General features: G+C 46.3%; 1 protein-coding gene and 1 long non-coding RNA gene across 4 annotated transcripts in view; one reads left to right on the forward strand and one right to left on the reverse strand.

Moving 5' to 3' along the window:
• Positions 1–187: 187 nt before the first annotated feature.
• LOC310894177 lies at positions 188–4,069 on the reverse strand. Of its 2 annotated transcripts, XR_014579647.1 has the most exons (4): positions 3,916–4,069; positions 2,782–3,581; positions 2,205–2,340; positions 188–1,678 (listed from the first exon to the last, which is right to left on the reverse strand). It is a non-coding gene; the product is annotated as an uncharacterized lncRNA (long non-coding RNA). The 2 variants fall into 2 exon arrangements; XR_014579648.1 differs by having other exon boundaries at positions 2,782–4,069.
• Positions 4,070–4,228: 159 nt separating this feature from the next.
• Positions 4,229–15,687, forward strand: part of RAB31 (RAB31, member RAS oncogene family) — a 63,999-nt gene continuing 52,540 nt past the window's right edge. Inside the window, exon 1 of one of the 2 annotated variants that reach the window (XM_083824020.1) lies at positions 4,229–4,350. In XM_083824020.1, coding sequence (XP_083680146.1) covers positions 4,312–4,350 — 39 coding nt within the window. In that variant the 5' untranslated portion in view covers positions 4,229–4,311. The remainder of the gene's footprint in view (positions 4,351–15,687) is intronic. The other variant, XM_083824021.1, reaches the window with a different exon arrangement.

Genomic DNA, 15,687 nt, shown 5'->3' on the forward strand with positions numbered 1-15,687 from the left:
ATAATTTTCTTTTTTCATTTGTTTTCAGTTGTTGCTCTGACAGCTACTATCAGAAAAATTTTCCAAAGCCTTGAAAAGCCCTACTCCTAACTTCCAGTCTAAACATGTCTAAGGCCAATTTGCATCTATTTTTCAGTTGAGCTAATATTTTTCTTTAGCTAGTTCTTATCTTTTCTTGGTGCTAATTTGCTTATCTGTGGCATTCTCATATTGCACCTCAGCTTCTGTTTTTCAGGTCTTTTTGATTTTCCTGGTAAAACAGTCTGAGTGGAGAAATGCAGTACTCTCATCAGGTTGGGGCCATGACACAGGAGTTGCAGAGGAATGAGAAAACTTGAACGAGTTTTCACTAGCATTCTCCTATGATAGCAGATTGCCTTGGGGATTGACAGCAAACGAGCAGGGTAAATTTGTCCCTCTTTACAAGTGTACATTTATATTGCCAAAAATTTTTCCCTTTAGGGAAAATGCTTCAGGAACATTTCCTAAATGCTTTAGGAACAGCACATCTGTTTCAAAGTCCATCAAGAAGCATGCCAGTAAGCTTTATGCAAACAATCCTCGGTTCTTTCAGAGCAATTGGCAGTGAAACTGCAAGTAGCATCTTGCAGCGGTTTACTCCCCTCTAACCTTTCCCAGCAGATTTTCTCTTCGGGAGGGAGTGACCGGACTGTATAAATGCCACAAATGAGAGATGTTAAAACATGAAGCAGCTCCTCAGTACGCTGAAGTAACAGGCAGCTGCGGATTCTCCTGGAGTCAGCGTTGGAGTCAGTGGGCTGTGAAGGGCCTATTTTACTTTTTTTTTTGCCTGTGAAATAAAGTGGAATAACCCTACCAAAGTAAAAGAAATTGCAGTGGCTTAAGATGCGTGTGACTGAAATCGGCCATTCCTTCCTTCTGCCAGGCCATTCCTCTTCTGCATTTTTCACATCTGAGGAGTCTGGTGATGCCTGACCAGGGCAGCCTTTTTCTGACCTTCCTGTCAATGAAGAAAACAAGCAAACAGAAAGCAGCATCTTCCAGAAGCGTGGCCGTTTCGTAACCACAGGACTGTGCACAGGACGCAGGCTCTGAGCTGGAAGCCTCTCCTCCTGCTCCGAGAACTGCCCGCTCGGCGGCAGCTGCTTTCCTTGGAAGAGGTTTTGGCAGTTCCCCGGGCAGGCGCCGGCGCGGTGTCTGCCTGCCATGGCCGCATTGCACATCCAGGAGCAGCAGACAGGCCCCCCACGGCAGCGTGGGGTTAAGTCGCCCCTGCTCCGTGCAGCCCCCAGCCTGGTCCAGAGTCACCAGCCAAGAGGAGGGAGAAAGCAGGGGCAGGCAGGCAGATGCCTTCGTGCGCCTGGGAGCCTTGCCAGCACCTCACGAGCATCCAGTTTCCGAACAACGCAGGCTAGATAAATACCATTACACCACTTGTTTTTTATTTTTATTTTTATTTTTATTTTTTTTTTTTGTGACAGGCCAAGACAGAGTGCTGATAAACACCTCATCCCAGGTTTTGCAGCCAGGCAATGCTGGAGGCAGCAGGATAACCACGTTTTTCTGATTCTTGCTCTTGTGCACCTCACCAGACAGCTTTCTTGCTTCCTTTCCTCGACGGGTCTATTCGTGTGAAACCAGTGATGTTACTCTGAGAAAATCAGGCTGAGTGACCGGATAGTCCCGCTTGAGCCGTCTAAGGGGAAAAAAAAAAAAAAAAAAAAAAGCAGGACACAAAACACCACAAAATGAAGGATGAATCAATCCTACCTTCCGACAGCAACCAGCACTACCTTGAATTTCCAGCTAGAGACAGGCCTGAACAAACTTTCCAGCTATCACGCTCGGAAACACCTTGAGCCTGATCACATCTTGCTGGCTTAAGCCCAGATCTGAGGAGCTAAATCTCACACTAAGGGTGAGATCAGTGCAATTCGGTGAGATCTAATTTGAGATCAGTGCAATTGCAGGGTTATAAAATTAGAAGAAGGTGAAGGATGGTCTGGCTCCTCCACTTTCTGGAAAGAGAAGCAAGTGATTTCTGAGGAGAGAACGGGTTACTTGGAACTCCGATGGAAGGCTACTGAAAACCAAAGCTGCCTGACTGTATTTCCCCAAAACTAGATACAGTTGGGTAGAAAGAAGTGAGGCAAATCATTGTTTCAAAACTTCTAATTATGACTTGAAAAAGATGGTATCAAAGAAAAAAATAAAAAACAAACCTTTAGGATGCAAAAGCTTGTTTTCGTTTCCTTTTAACCAGACATTTGAAAACACTGAAACATGACCAATTCCTCAAAAATGTTTTCCTGACCACAGCTTCTTGCATGCAGACAAACACAAGGATTATGCCAGTTCCTGGAAGAAGAGACGTCATTAGCTTTTTTTAATGCTTGAGCACGTCTGTTTGTGTTGTTATTTTTCTCTCTTCTTATCTCCATAGTTTTGGGGGACTTCTTTTTCTTCCTGGTTCTGAGCTTCTTTGAATACAATGGGTTAGTTTTTTTCCTCTGGTTACTCTCTCTTTTTTTTTTTTTTTGGTCTCCTTTTTTTCTTGTGTGCAAGTTAAATTGCCCTTCCTTAATTCTGTCTCTCCTGCTGTTTCGGCCTGAGCAGCTAACTCTAGGTCAACTTTGTGCTGCTGTTTTAAACACTTTGCTTGTTTATAAGTAGCTGGTTGGTTATTTGCTATCACCTGGGGTCCCTGCTTTAGCCTTTCTAGCAATGGCTCCTCTTTCACCGCTGAGTATTTCAGAAGACGTTTCCACAGATGAGAAGAAACATGGCAATGGGACTTACTTTCCCAGGTGGATTTCTCTGGCGCTGATTTGCGTTATGTCAGGGCTTACAGGGCTTTGAAGGCGGTAGGATGCATCACCATCCTGAAAATGGACGGGCTTAAGCAAGTGCTCTCCCAAACTGGAACTTTATTTACCGTACTCCAGCGCATGTCTGCACTGAGAGGCTTTGGAAAGCTACGGTGCCTCAGTGAAAGCTGTGGAGTCAGTGCCACACAGGACAGTTCATTAAGCTGCTCGATGTATCGTCTCGTTACCATTGCATCGCTGTAGCTGAATCCAAGTGCACCTGTGGACGAGCTGTGGGTGTGACACCGAACAGCTTTGAACACAGTGCTCCGCTTGTCAGCCTCTTTCTGCAGAACGTAGATAGCAACTGGGACATATGAGAGACACAGAAATGTTTGAAGACGTGACCAAAAAATGGATTTGTGCAACAGATGATCCTGAACCATAACACTGCCTGGGAGTCTCATGGGAAAGGGCTGACCGAAGATCATAGGGGCAACGTTTAACCTGGGCTTAAAATTGATAAAAAGGGTGGCGTAAAGCCCTAAAACTCCATGCCTCCTGCCAATTTGTAGAGTTAATTACTGGCTGAAATGTTGAGCTGGTTTGAATGAGTTGTGCCATCAGTAAAAACCTGAAAATTTTCTATGTTAGCGAGTGTATTTTATTTGTTTATTGAAAGACCCTACAGTATCAGGCAGTCTTGTAGAAGACTGAGTAGGCAGAATACTAGCAATGTCCTGTATGGGCTGCCTGAAAACTTGTTGTTTTCTTCCTCTTTGATAAATTCACCTTTAAAAATAATAATAATAATATTAAAAAGATGAATCACAAGCACCTCTCTGTTGGGCCTCTCCTCTGGTCTCTCTTCTGACACCCCCCCCCCGACCAGCTCCACCTTGGGGTTCCCTCCCTGGGGACACCATTTCCGAGGATGCTCGGCCCAGGATCCGGGAGGGCTGGGGGAGCGCGGACATCTCCCGGCCCATCAGCCTGCGGACCCAAGGTGGAACTAATTCCCGACATAATAAATGCCCCTTGCTGCCAGGACGCTCCTAATGACGTGGCGGTGACTTCCTAGCGACTAACTGAGATTTTCCCGGTTTTCCCCGAAGGGTTTTTCTACCTGTCCAATACGACAAAAGAGCGGAAAGGGAGGACTGAGGCAGTCCCTAGGACAGAGGCTACGTGCCTTAAAGCCCAGCAGACAACCCTCTGCTGCTTTTCCGTGGTCCTGGCACACCAAGCTCCCCCCCCCAACCCCGGGGCACCTCGGCTCCGGAGCGCAGCCGGCCTTTCAGCCCGAATTACCGGCGTGCCCGCGGGCTGCTCTTGTGCAAACCCAGACGGGAGCCTCCGGGGGCGTCCCCCCCCCCCGCCCCCCCGCTCCGGGGGCCGGTCCCGCCGCGGGCAGGGGCGAGGCGGGGCCGTGGGCGGCGGCGGGGCCCGTTCCGGGCGGTGCGGGGCGGTGCGGAGCCGTGCGGGGCTGCAGGGGGATGCGGAGCGGCTCGGCCCCGGGCAGATGATGGCGATACGCGAGCTGAAAGTGTGTCTGCTTGGAGTGAGTAGCGGCGGCGCCGGGGGGATTTTTTCTTCTTCTTCTTCTTTCTTCTGATTTTTTTTTTTTTTTTTAAATTATTATCATTATTTTGTTATTATTAAGATTTTTGTCCCGCTTTTCTCGGCCGCTGCCGCAGGTGGGGGTTGAGGGGAGAAAAAAAGAGGGGGGGGTTTCCAGCTCCCCCCTCCCTACCCCCGCTCCTTCTCCCCCCGTCGGTCCGGGCCGGGGTTGGGGGGGGCTCGGCCGCCCTAAATTCCTCCACGCCGAGACTTGGCAGCCTCCGGGGGGGGCGGCTCTTCTCTTTGTGTGCTTGTTTATTCCCATTTTTAATTACTTTTCAACTTCTTTTTGGCTTTTTTTAAAGGTTTGGGGGGTGGTGCGAGGGGCCATATTTTTAGGGGGGGCTCCCCCGGAGGGGTTTTCCAGCGCCTTGAGCCCTTCCCGGGGTGTGCTCCGGCAGCCGGAGCCCCGGCAGCAAGGGGGGGGACACGGCCGGGAGCCGAGCCTCGGCCCCCTCGTACCGGCTGTGCTTTGCTGTGCCTTGACCCCTCACAGAACTGCCATCCTGCAACTTCTTTCTCGTCTTTCACTTTATTTTTTTTCCTTTTTTCCTTTCCTTTTTTTTTTCTTTCTTTTCTTTTCTTTTCTTTCCTTTTTTTTTTTTTTTTTTTTTTTTTTGTGAAATCGTGTGTGCGTTTAACATCTGGAGCAACAATGTGCTTAGCTTTGCACTTTGGCTCCGCCTGCCCCCGCTCTGCCCTGCACAGAGGGAACTGCACATCCAAGTGGGGATATAAACACTGCGGGGAGAACAGACACCCCCCCCCCCCCCCCCCCGACAGTCACCCGCCAAGCATCGCTACTTGGTTTTTTATTTTTTTATTTCCTTCTTAAATCAAATGTCTCAAACGTATCGAGTGCGAGTCAGGCCGCTTTCAAGTCCTTATCTCCATAAACGCTCAGAGAGCTGCATGAATGAAGGCATTTTGGGGTGAATTCTTTCACGCAGTACTAGCGAGCCGAGCGTCTGAACACGAAACTAAGACAGCCACCGCCGTGCTCCGTGGCGTGTGTTGACACTTAGCCCAGCAGGAGTGGGTACTTTGCCCTGGGTAAGCGCCAGGACGTGGTGCCAGAGCACCGGGGACTATTTGGCAATGGCCAGTCCTCCTTTCGCAGCGAGAATTCCTGCCTTCAGCTTTGGAAATGGCACAGAGACAAAATAAATGCGGTTTATACAGACCTGAGGAGCCTGTGGTAGAACATGTGGATGTGTCTTTAGTCTTTTTCTCCCCCAGCAGAAAATCCTGTAATTTTCTAGAGATGAAGTGTCTTCTGGAATGGCATTCCTCTTGCCCACTGCTTACTGCTGTTGTGTAACATTGAAATGTACTGGAGGTTTCGCAGGCCGATTGTTTACTTTTAAGACAGGGAAAGAAAGCTGTAAAGCAGCCCTGTGTTACCAGCAGTATGTAATTACTCTGCAGATTCATTAAAATGATAGGGTGGCAGTGGAAACCCTCGGGAAGATGTAAGTATTTGTAGTTATATTTGCTTAGTAGTTAGTGATTAGTGAGAAGATGTTCCTTCCTGAATTTTAATAGTGTGTAATCCTAGAAAACCACCTACTTCTGACCAGACGTCTCATTTCCTGTGGAGGCTGACACTCTGTTTTCCCAAAAGTGAGGAATCCTGCAAAAATCCCCTCATGAAGTTCAGACAGACAGGGAAATGGTACCTGTGTGTGTGAACAACCGCAGCCACTCATCTTCTACCTGCTTAAAAGTTAGGTGGCAACCCAAAAATAAGTTTGCAGATCTACTAAGAGGAGTCTAAACAGTCATCTTCTCAATCAGTCCTAGACCTGGTAGGTTAATCTGTTTTGCATCAGTAGATCCCTTGGTAACCTGTCAAGTCTGACATGCCCACGTTTCAAGTTCTTATCCTTAGAAATTATGGATTAAGTTAGTTTGTAAGCCTGTTTCACCTCCACTTCTGAGCAAAGCCCTAGATTGCGCCTCTGTGTCAGCCAGGAGGGTCGCGGTTTCAATCTGCACCAGTTCCCTGATGGTCCACAGCCCTCAGCTGTGCGAAGGGCCTGGACTTCAGCTATTTCAGCCTGTTCAGCATTCCCCAGTGAGGAAAAACTGGCAGCTGGCTCAGCAGTGGCAAAGCCACCATCTCCACAAGCCTTGAAGCCCTGCTCTGCTGTAGAAGGTGTAGATGGGAGCGTGAGGAGAGAGGGGGACAGAGAAAGCAGAGCTATGCTCCATGCCACCAGCTCACGGTGCTGTGCATCAGGGCTAGTGTTAGGCCTGGAGCCACAGCAGTAGGGACAGGGAGTAAGTTACTGGATCTTGGAAGAAAAGCCCCATGTCGCCCAGGTCATGCTGCGGCACAGGAGAGAACCTGGCCCATCATTTTCAACGTAAATCTGTCAAAGCTTTGATTTTGATACTTGGCATTTCACTCTTTCTCCCTCAGAAGTATCTTGGAGTTTTCTAAACTCTTTCTAAACTAATGGGAGAGATTTGGAGCAGCCTGAAGTCATGCAGAAGGAGGGGGTGGTCGTGAGGCTTGTGGATGTTAAAGGAAACACCAGGAATGACAGGGAGGGGTTTTGGGGCATCTCAAGTGTGAGTCAGTTTGGAAGGCAGGCCTTGTTGGTCACGGAGCTTTGTTACTCATGGATTTGGGAAAGCAAAGTTCTGTGAGGAGAGATGGTTTCAGCTTGCTCCTGGGCTGGTAGAAACAGGATACCTGCATAATCCTTCGGTGCCTCACAGCCTCAGGTGTAACAGCGAGGAAGCTACAATTTTAATAGCTACCTTGAGCATGCTGCCGTGCAAGTGGCCTCAAGCCTGCTCCTAAACTACTTCATGCAGTAAATTACCGCTGCTGGGCAGTGATGTATCTGCGTGTGGAACGCCTTCATCTTGGTAAATGCAGCCACTTGAGCATCTGCTCCAAGCCCTATCTTGTCAACCCAAATTCTTCCTGGCCTCTCACTCCAACCTGTTGTTTGTTCACATCAGTTTTCTGCGTTTTGGAGGCTGCCTGCTCCTGGTACTGAGCAAGGTTTAGCTGCAGCTCGCGTTGCCTGGGGAATTGAACTGCAGCTCCCGTTTGGCTTGCATGACGTTTCTGTCCTGGGTGGAAGCCCTCCTGAGGGGGGTGAAGGAGAAAGGGGCAAAGAGGGGCTGCTGGGCTCCCTCAGGGTTGAAGCGTGGCCGCGTGCACAGCTGTGAAGAGCATCTGGGTTTCCTCATCTGGCTGCGGCCATGCAGTGCCCTGTGCCCTGGCTCCCGGCGTTGTCTTTATGCAGGCTGGAGGAGTGATTTTACAGCTCTCTGCCAAGTCCTGACATAACTCTGTGTGGCAACAGCAGGAGAGGTTGCCAGGTCTAGGACTGAGGCGAAGATTCTTGTCTTTGTCGCTTCCTGAGGAAACTCTGGATCCTCAGAGAGGCTGTGGGAGGTGGCTTGCCAGCTGCCATCTGAAGTGACCTCTGTGGCTGCTTTCCTTTTGTTTTTGTTTACTACATTTTTATGTTGTGACTGTTCATCACAGGACCAAAGGAGTTAGGCCTGGAAGAGATCCCTTGGTCCTAAAGCTCCTCTTTAAACTTTCCTGACACATATTTGTTCTAAAAGGCTTGTGACAAAGGTTTCTATTCTCTCCAGGGTTATCTTCCAAAGCTTATCTACTCATATCATAAAAAGCTTCTCCAAACATAGTGCCTAAAATCTTCCTTGCCTGTGACTTCATTTCTCATCCTCCTGTTTGTGTTTTCACTTCCTTGCTGACTGGAGGATGCTCGCATGTAGTCTCAGAATGCTGTCTGAAGTTGGTGAGCCTAAACTTGTGAAAGGAGTGGCATCTCGTTTGTGGAGGAGAAAGTTTCCTCGGGAGTTTCTCCAAAACCTAATCCTAATCCAGATATGGAGAAGTTTGTTACCTTTGTTGGTACGCACCTCGGTGTGTGGCATTTGTAAGTAGTGTGGAATTGAACACACAATTGTTTGATGTTTAAAGTAATTGGGAAAGGGGTAGTAGTTTCCTTGAGAAGGAAATCCCTCTGGTTTTCCTGTCCTAATGTCATGATAATGTAAAGGTCTGGATTGTGCTGGATGCAGAACAAATCCCCATAGCAGAATGTATGCATAAGTATGTCAAACCTTTCAGGAAGAAGTTGAAGTACCCACTCTTCTTATTTAAGTAGCCATTATATGTATGGTGAATGACTGAGACTCTTCTAGTTTGTGTTGCAGTTTATAAAAGACAATGATTGCATTTCTCATTTGACTCTAAACCATGAGCTGCAATGTTGTAGGCTCGAACAGAACAAGAGGGACCAAAGTAGTTCAGAAGACAAAGGTGGCTGCAAGCCTTGAAAGTCCTAGCCCTATATCAAATCACGTGTTCAACCGGACAACAATTTTAAGCCCATGAGGAACCGAAAGGCGGGCAGCCAGACACACCGTTAGTGGGGCTGCATGTGCCCCGTTTCCTTGGGAAAGCTGGTGAGGCCAAAGTTTGCACTTGGGCATGCACGTGCTGCTTCCATGTTCCATCGCCCTACTCTGCCATTCAAAAGAACAGCCTGCCAAGGCACTTTAGAAGACAGGGACCTTGGTTATTTTGTTTTGGGGCAAAAAAATGCATAAAAGATCCAATTACATAACAAGTGAAAAATGCCTTTTCTTTTGTATCAATAAACAATTATGTCGAGAAGCCTAAAATATTTTTTCCTATTAAGTTGTGAAATTGGTTTAAGTGGTGCAATCAGACTTTTGCAAAGTAGACACTAAATATCTAGGTAAACAATTTATCATGTAGAGCCATGGAGGAACGGAATTCATGATTTCATATTGACGTTGGCCTTATTGCTTTCCTGACCTATTTCCAAACATTTATCTCCTTGCATCTTCCAGAAGTTTTGAGTGGAATTAGCTAGAAGAGTGAGCAAACTGTTATGACCCAAATGTCTTTCTAGGAAAAGATAAGTGCAGGGGCCAGATTCTGTTTTCATGTCTAGCAGCACAACCATGCTGACAGCTCCAGAGGAGCTCTGAAACAGCAGAAGGGAGAACTGGAAGCAGGTTTTATTTTCAGTAGTTGCAAAGTGTCCAAGTAAGAAGTTTGTTGTCACTAATAAACTGGGCAGAAAAATAATTCCCTGTGGCTGCCTCTTGTTGGGGAGGACGGCGTGTAACTGCATCCCATCAACTGAGCATCAGCGCTCAGCTCCTGTCTTCTGGTTTTGACTTGCCTGTTGAAAGAGACCCTACCATCCTGATGTGGCTATTGTCCACAAATCATGTGCAGGCTGTAGTTTTTCTATCCGTCAAATCATATTTATTTCTTTTGCTTAAAGTGTTACAAATTTGTTTTTTTCCAAGCCTCCCCAGCCTCTTGCTTCTGTCCCTCTTTTTGATTTCTTAGTGGTGGCTGAAAAGCTGTGACACTTCTTGTTTCACAGTAATTCTGAGAAAAGTAAATTCGTTCTTTCTGCCAAAATAAGGAAGTTGAATTGGTAATAAACCCCATTTTTTGAACACGGATGAGTGCAGTTTTAGCCCTCCTTAGTAAAGTAATGCTGAGGCAGACTATGAAGCAATCACAAACTGCATGCAAGAGATGTGTGGGGAAGAGAAAAATGCTCTCATTCTGTTTTTTAAAATGTGCATTTAAAGTCTGTTTCCTGAGACTCAGGTTAATAGTAAGACTTGTTTCCACAGCAATGATTTATTTCCTTTAATGTTACTGTTGCAATTCAAATCCAGTTTAAGGAAGTGGCAAAATAAGCAGTATGGGCTGGGCTGCAGGGCTTTTGCTTGTGATGGTGTTTATAAATTACAGTGCCGACACATTCTGCTAGTGTTAGGTTGTGTCTGAACAGAGCATGTAGATTTTGTAAGCGTACAGGTTGGATAAACGTACTCTTTGTAAAATTTCCAAAACTAACTCCTTCTTCAGAGAAGCCTTGACAGAGGGGCTACAGCTCAGCTCTGCTTGCTTTCAAGCAGCCGTCTTTTCTTTTGACTCCCTTCTGCTCCCTCTTCCAAATGCCATCTTCGGCTGGAAGACCCTATGGGGACTGTTTGTTGATCACATATTTTCAGGCTGCGTCCCATCCTCGGAGAACAAACTGTTGAGCACAGGGCTGCTTGTTTCTTCTCCGGCTCTGTGTCACCTCTGTTGATGCAGGATGGTGGCTTGGAATTGCGGTTCAACCCCTTTGTTGTCATCCTTGGTTAGGAGATGTGGTTGTTCCTCCACTCGTGTTTTCCCAGAGCTGCTTCTGGGGCCAGCCGATGCCCCATGCATGGCCAGAGCTGGTTGTTGGGTCGTGTGGGCGTCTCTGGGGCTTGCTGCAGGGGTGGCATGAGGACACGCATGGGGACAGCTTGCCCCGAGCAGGCCCTGCCTGATGAGGGGGGAGGAAAAGGAAGGCAGCTTCCTATTTTCTTGGAGTTTCTTGCGCTGATGGACTTTCCCTTTGAAAGCCACCGTAAGCTGGTGTTCAATCTAGTCTTCTCCATACTTGAGTATTTCTAACTGCTGAGCCTGCTCAACTTTACAGCAGATTGAAGCCAGTTTATTTTTCCTCCCTCCACTTCCTTTGGATAATTATAGAATACAAAAAGAAAAAAAAAGATTACTTCCATCCAGCGCTAATCACGCTGGTTGGTTGGCTCGTGCCCTGCTTTGTGGGCAGGGCAGAGCAAGTCCTCAGTGCTCTGCTCCCTGCCAGGGCTCGATGTGCCCCTAAATGAGTTTTGAACACTGCCACAAGAAGGAAAACCTAAGCAAGCAGTGAGCGGATGCGGCCAACAGGCCTCTTCTGAGCACTGCCTTGTGTAAGCACATGCCAGTGTTTTAATTTACAGTCTCCAGGCTTGCAGAGCCACTAATGAAAGCTGAACAGCAGTCAGCAGAACAAACGTTTTTTATTTTCGCGTGGCTATTTTTAAACATAAATGCTAGTGTGTGGTTTTTATGTTTCTTGGAGGGTAGGGTAGAGCAGTCTTCGGTTTTGTGCTTTTTTGTTTTGGGCAGATTAAGTCCTTCTTTGGGAGACACGTGGGAGCACACGTGCGTGAGATCCAGCTCCCGAACACTTTGTGTCCCAGAGTTATTGTTTCCTCTGTGTTCAGCAGGGTGACAGGATGTGGCTCACGTCATCGGCTGGACAGGGTCACTCTCTGCCCTGCACAGTCACCAGGGACTATAAACACTGCCAGAGCGACCTTTTGAAATGATAAATATCAGCCTCTTGCGTGGACTCACCTGTAGTTAGGCACTGCCTGAGGCAGATTTTCCCGTATGTTAGAGCCTGTCTGTAGGGACGAGCAGAGTTAGAAGAGCTTCCTAAAGTAGGATTGATTGTGAAATATTTATTTACTTATTTATTTTTGGCCCGTTTAGTTCTGCAGCAAACAAAACTCAAGTGTAGACAGGATCCAAAGCTGTGCTTCGGGGTGGTGGGACAGATCTGAAGTCGCTTGCATGGCCTCTCGTGCTCGCTGATGGCTTTCCAAAGAGCGATGTGAAGATCATCCTGGACAGGACTCACTTGGACGCAGCATGGAGTTATACTAGGCTCAGCGCATTTCTTGGGACTTTAATGCATTTTCAGCTTCCCCATTTAAAGGGAGGACAGTACGTTATCACTCTGGTTAGCAGTTTAGGAGTTAGAAGCATGTCACGACTGAGATACTTGAGGTGTTTGTCCATGCGCAGTCACAATGTTAATCTCAAGCAGCTTCTGCCATCTGTGGAAGCAAATATTATGATTGTTTGCTTAAGATAGCATTTGTTAATTTAGGAAAACTGTCGCTGACAGACAAACATTGCTACCAGTACATAAAGGCACGCTTCTTCATGGTGACTGGATAAATCTGATGACTGGTTAAACTCTTGGAGGGATTCGAGAAGTGAGAAAGAACTCATTCCTGTTATTGAACAGGAAGCACTTTTCCTCCTTTTTCTTTTTCCTTAAGTGTACTAAATATAAATAATTTAAGTGGGACTATTTTAAGAGTCGTAAAATCAGCACTTGCAGTGTATCTCGTTAAAGCTGATATGAACAGGAAGCTTCCAACCACACTTAGGCCAAGGGCCTTTCATGGTGCATAATCCATGCTGACTTCAACTTTTGCAATTGCTATGCTGATAATTCTACTCTTAGAAAAAAACGTTCTTTGTTTTTGTCTTCACTTGCTTGGATGTCAATGAAGAAACAAAGCAGTGTGTCCCACAGTTAATCTCTTCAGCGGTTGTGACTGCAGCAGCAGAGTATAACTTGTGATAACAGTCTATTAAAATATCCTTCTGAGTAGTCTATTCTTTGATATTTTTATTTATTTATTTATTTATTTTCCTGCAAGGTGTGCTTGATAGCATGCCTGAGCATTACAGAGGCATCTGGAGCATGTTTTAAACACCAGAAATGTCAGTCGTATAAAACCAGATAACATAAATACTGATTTAAGGTTATGTTGCTGAAGCCCTAATTTGAATTCGAAGCACTGGGGTGCTCTTCGGCAGTGTATGGGGTACATCCTTCAGCCTTTGAACGGGCTGAATTGATTTCCAAGCTTAAGACTCAGCACATACTTTAATACACAGCTGAATGCCGGGCTATGTGGAGGATAAAGAAAAAAAAGTTTATGTAAATTAAGTATTTGAGATAACACAGCTCTTGAGTGATTCCTATCTTTTAACATCAGCTGTTGATGAAGTAGCTCAGTTTTTCCCTCTGCTTGGTTTTTAGGAACTGGTAGACTCTTTGGAGACTGTGCTTTATTTGACCAGGTAATTAAGTTGATCCAGAATTTTGTGACTAGGCGTGCCTTTAGGAAAACCTTTAGGCTGGTGTGGATGAGAGAGAGAAGGAACCTTTGGGGCCTGTAGAATAAGCCCAAATTAAAAAAAAAAAAAAAAAAGTTTGTCGTATGGAGAGTGAGACCCCTAGCACCCAAAAGTTTTCCAGGAATAGTTTGAGTTAAGTGATGACCAGTAGAAAAAATGCATGTAAGTATCAGCACAGAGGAGATTTGGAGAAAAAAAGTGATATAGAGAGAGAATACTGGGGAAGGAGGGAAGAAAACGAGAGAGTGAAGGGGAAAGGATTAAAAGAGTTGTAGGGGACCAGTAATGAGGAACACGGAGGGTAAAATCATAGAAGGGGTGAGGGAAAGAGAACCTGAAAGCAGGGAAACAGAAAACCACGCAAAGCAGAGCAAAAGGGAAAAGTGAATAATACACCAAAAAATACGGTGGGGTGAAAAAAGCCGGCCACTTCTCCCTTCTGTTTAGCCTCTAGTTTCCTTTTTTTTTTTTTTTTTTTAACTTTTAAAGCTGTAATTTGCTAGCTTTGCTGTATTAAGTTTCAAAACATTTTTTGAACTGAGCCTGTAGAATTGTTTATAGGGCATCAGACGAAGCTGTACCTTTTGGCCAGTTGAGAATGCACTGTCCTAGAGCCGGTAGCTGAAAGGGGAGGTCTGCCAGGCCTTTATGGGCCACTGGAGACGTCATCCAGAGCCACTGTGCCTGCCCTTCTGCAGTCAGTGCCAACTGTGGGCTCAGTCCTGCACGGTCCTGAGCACTCAGTGTGCACACTGAGCGTCCAAATGGGCTGTGCTGAGAGGGTGTCCTCCGTGCCTGGTGCGGGGCTGAGTCTTCCTGTGCTTTGCAAGGAAAGACCCAGTCCACTCTTCTAGCCCAGCTATTCTTGTCCCTTGAGTGGACCTTCCTAATGGCACTAAACTTCGCGGTTTAGCGCTGCCATTTGAAATGTTCCCTGGGTGTTTTCAGTGGAGGTTGCAAAGCCTGTGTGCTTTTGGCCATTGTGGGTGGATTCCAATTTCTGAGCAAAGAAATTAAAAAAAAAAAAAAAATGGCCAGGTGTATCAGCACTTGCAAGTGATTCGCAGAGGAAAGTTAGACACTTTAATCTCCTGGTTACTTTTGTGGTGGAGAGGGGAAGGTGCCTTAATGATAACGGCAACAAAACCTGTTTCTGCTCATTTAAAGGGCTTTTTCCTGAAAAACTAAACTCCATGGCACTAGTGCTACCAGCTCTGGGAGACGCAGGGTTTCATCCCTGCTGAAATCAGCAGGGGGTGAAAACATTCAAGCGGCTAGCTGCTTCAAGGATGCAGCCTTACGCTGATAAAGTCGTCCATTTACTAGCCTGTTTGGTGCAGATATCTTTACTTTCAGTAAGTTCACAGCACCGTGCACAGTAAATCAATGGATAAAAAAACTCAGCCCCAGGTTTTATTATGCTGTGTTTGCCATTACCGCTTCTGTTTACTTGCATGGGAAAGCACCAGGTGGGTCCTCACATGACACTACAAAATAAGTGGTGGTGCTTATAGTACTAGGGAGAACTGTAGGTCTAGAGAACACATGAGTATGAAATCACTACTAATCTGAGTTAATTAAACATAATGGTTTGGTGAAAAAATCTAGCTTAGGTTTACACGTTTTACAGATTTACTCCTATTTTCCATTCTTATTCCTGCCCATCAGTTTGGGAAACAAAACCACCCAGTTTCAAGGCTTTTATGGTGCCATTTAGTATGTAGATAACAAATAATGGCAAATTCCAGTAAATCTCAGCTGACTGCCTTCCCTTGATGGCCTGAGGGAAGGCACTCTTTGTAATTTGCCTGGAAAGCTGATGAATGAGGTTTCCAAAGACTGGGTGGGGTGTCAGGGTCTCCTGGATAGAGAAGATGGTGTTAGCAGCTGGCCGACCTTTAGGCTGCTCACCAAAGGAGACTACCTTCAATGGCCATGAGAGATTACTGATTTTACAGGTGCTGGCTGTGTCAGCTGGAAGGGAACTGATAAGCAGCAGGAGAGTATTTGACAGAGTTTTGGTGTCTGGCCAATGTAAAGCTGCTGCTGGAAGTGGTCTTCATGGATGGCTTGGGCCCAACATATGAGGGGCAGGCGTGGGGCAGAGGGAGCGTACGAGGGCAACAAGATGTTTGCCTTTGGTAGCTCTCAGGTGCTGTATCACTTGGTGGTGCTCTGCTAACTTAGAGCAAAGATCAGAGCTGCGATGCTGATTTCCGTTTGTTAGGGGAAATTTATTTAAATAGCTGCGCTCTGAAACTGCCTTCTTCCTCTCTGTTGCCCATTGCTGCAAGAGAGGTTTTCTTTTCTCCAGAATCCAAGTTTTTGACTGGTGTTTCAGCTGACACTCATAATTTATGTGGCTTTTTCCTTCCTCTTTGGTATGAAATGCAATAATACTTTGTAGACGAGTTAGTAGCAAACTGGGGGGAGGAATGTCTGAACATTGAACTGAGTTGC

Source organism: Anser anser, assembly GCF_964211835.1.
Source record: "Anser anser genome assembly, chromosome: 2".
Lineage (NCBI taxonomy): Eukaryota > Metazoa > Chordata > Aves > Anseriformes > Anatidae > Anser > Anser anser.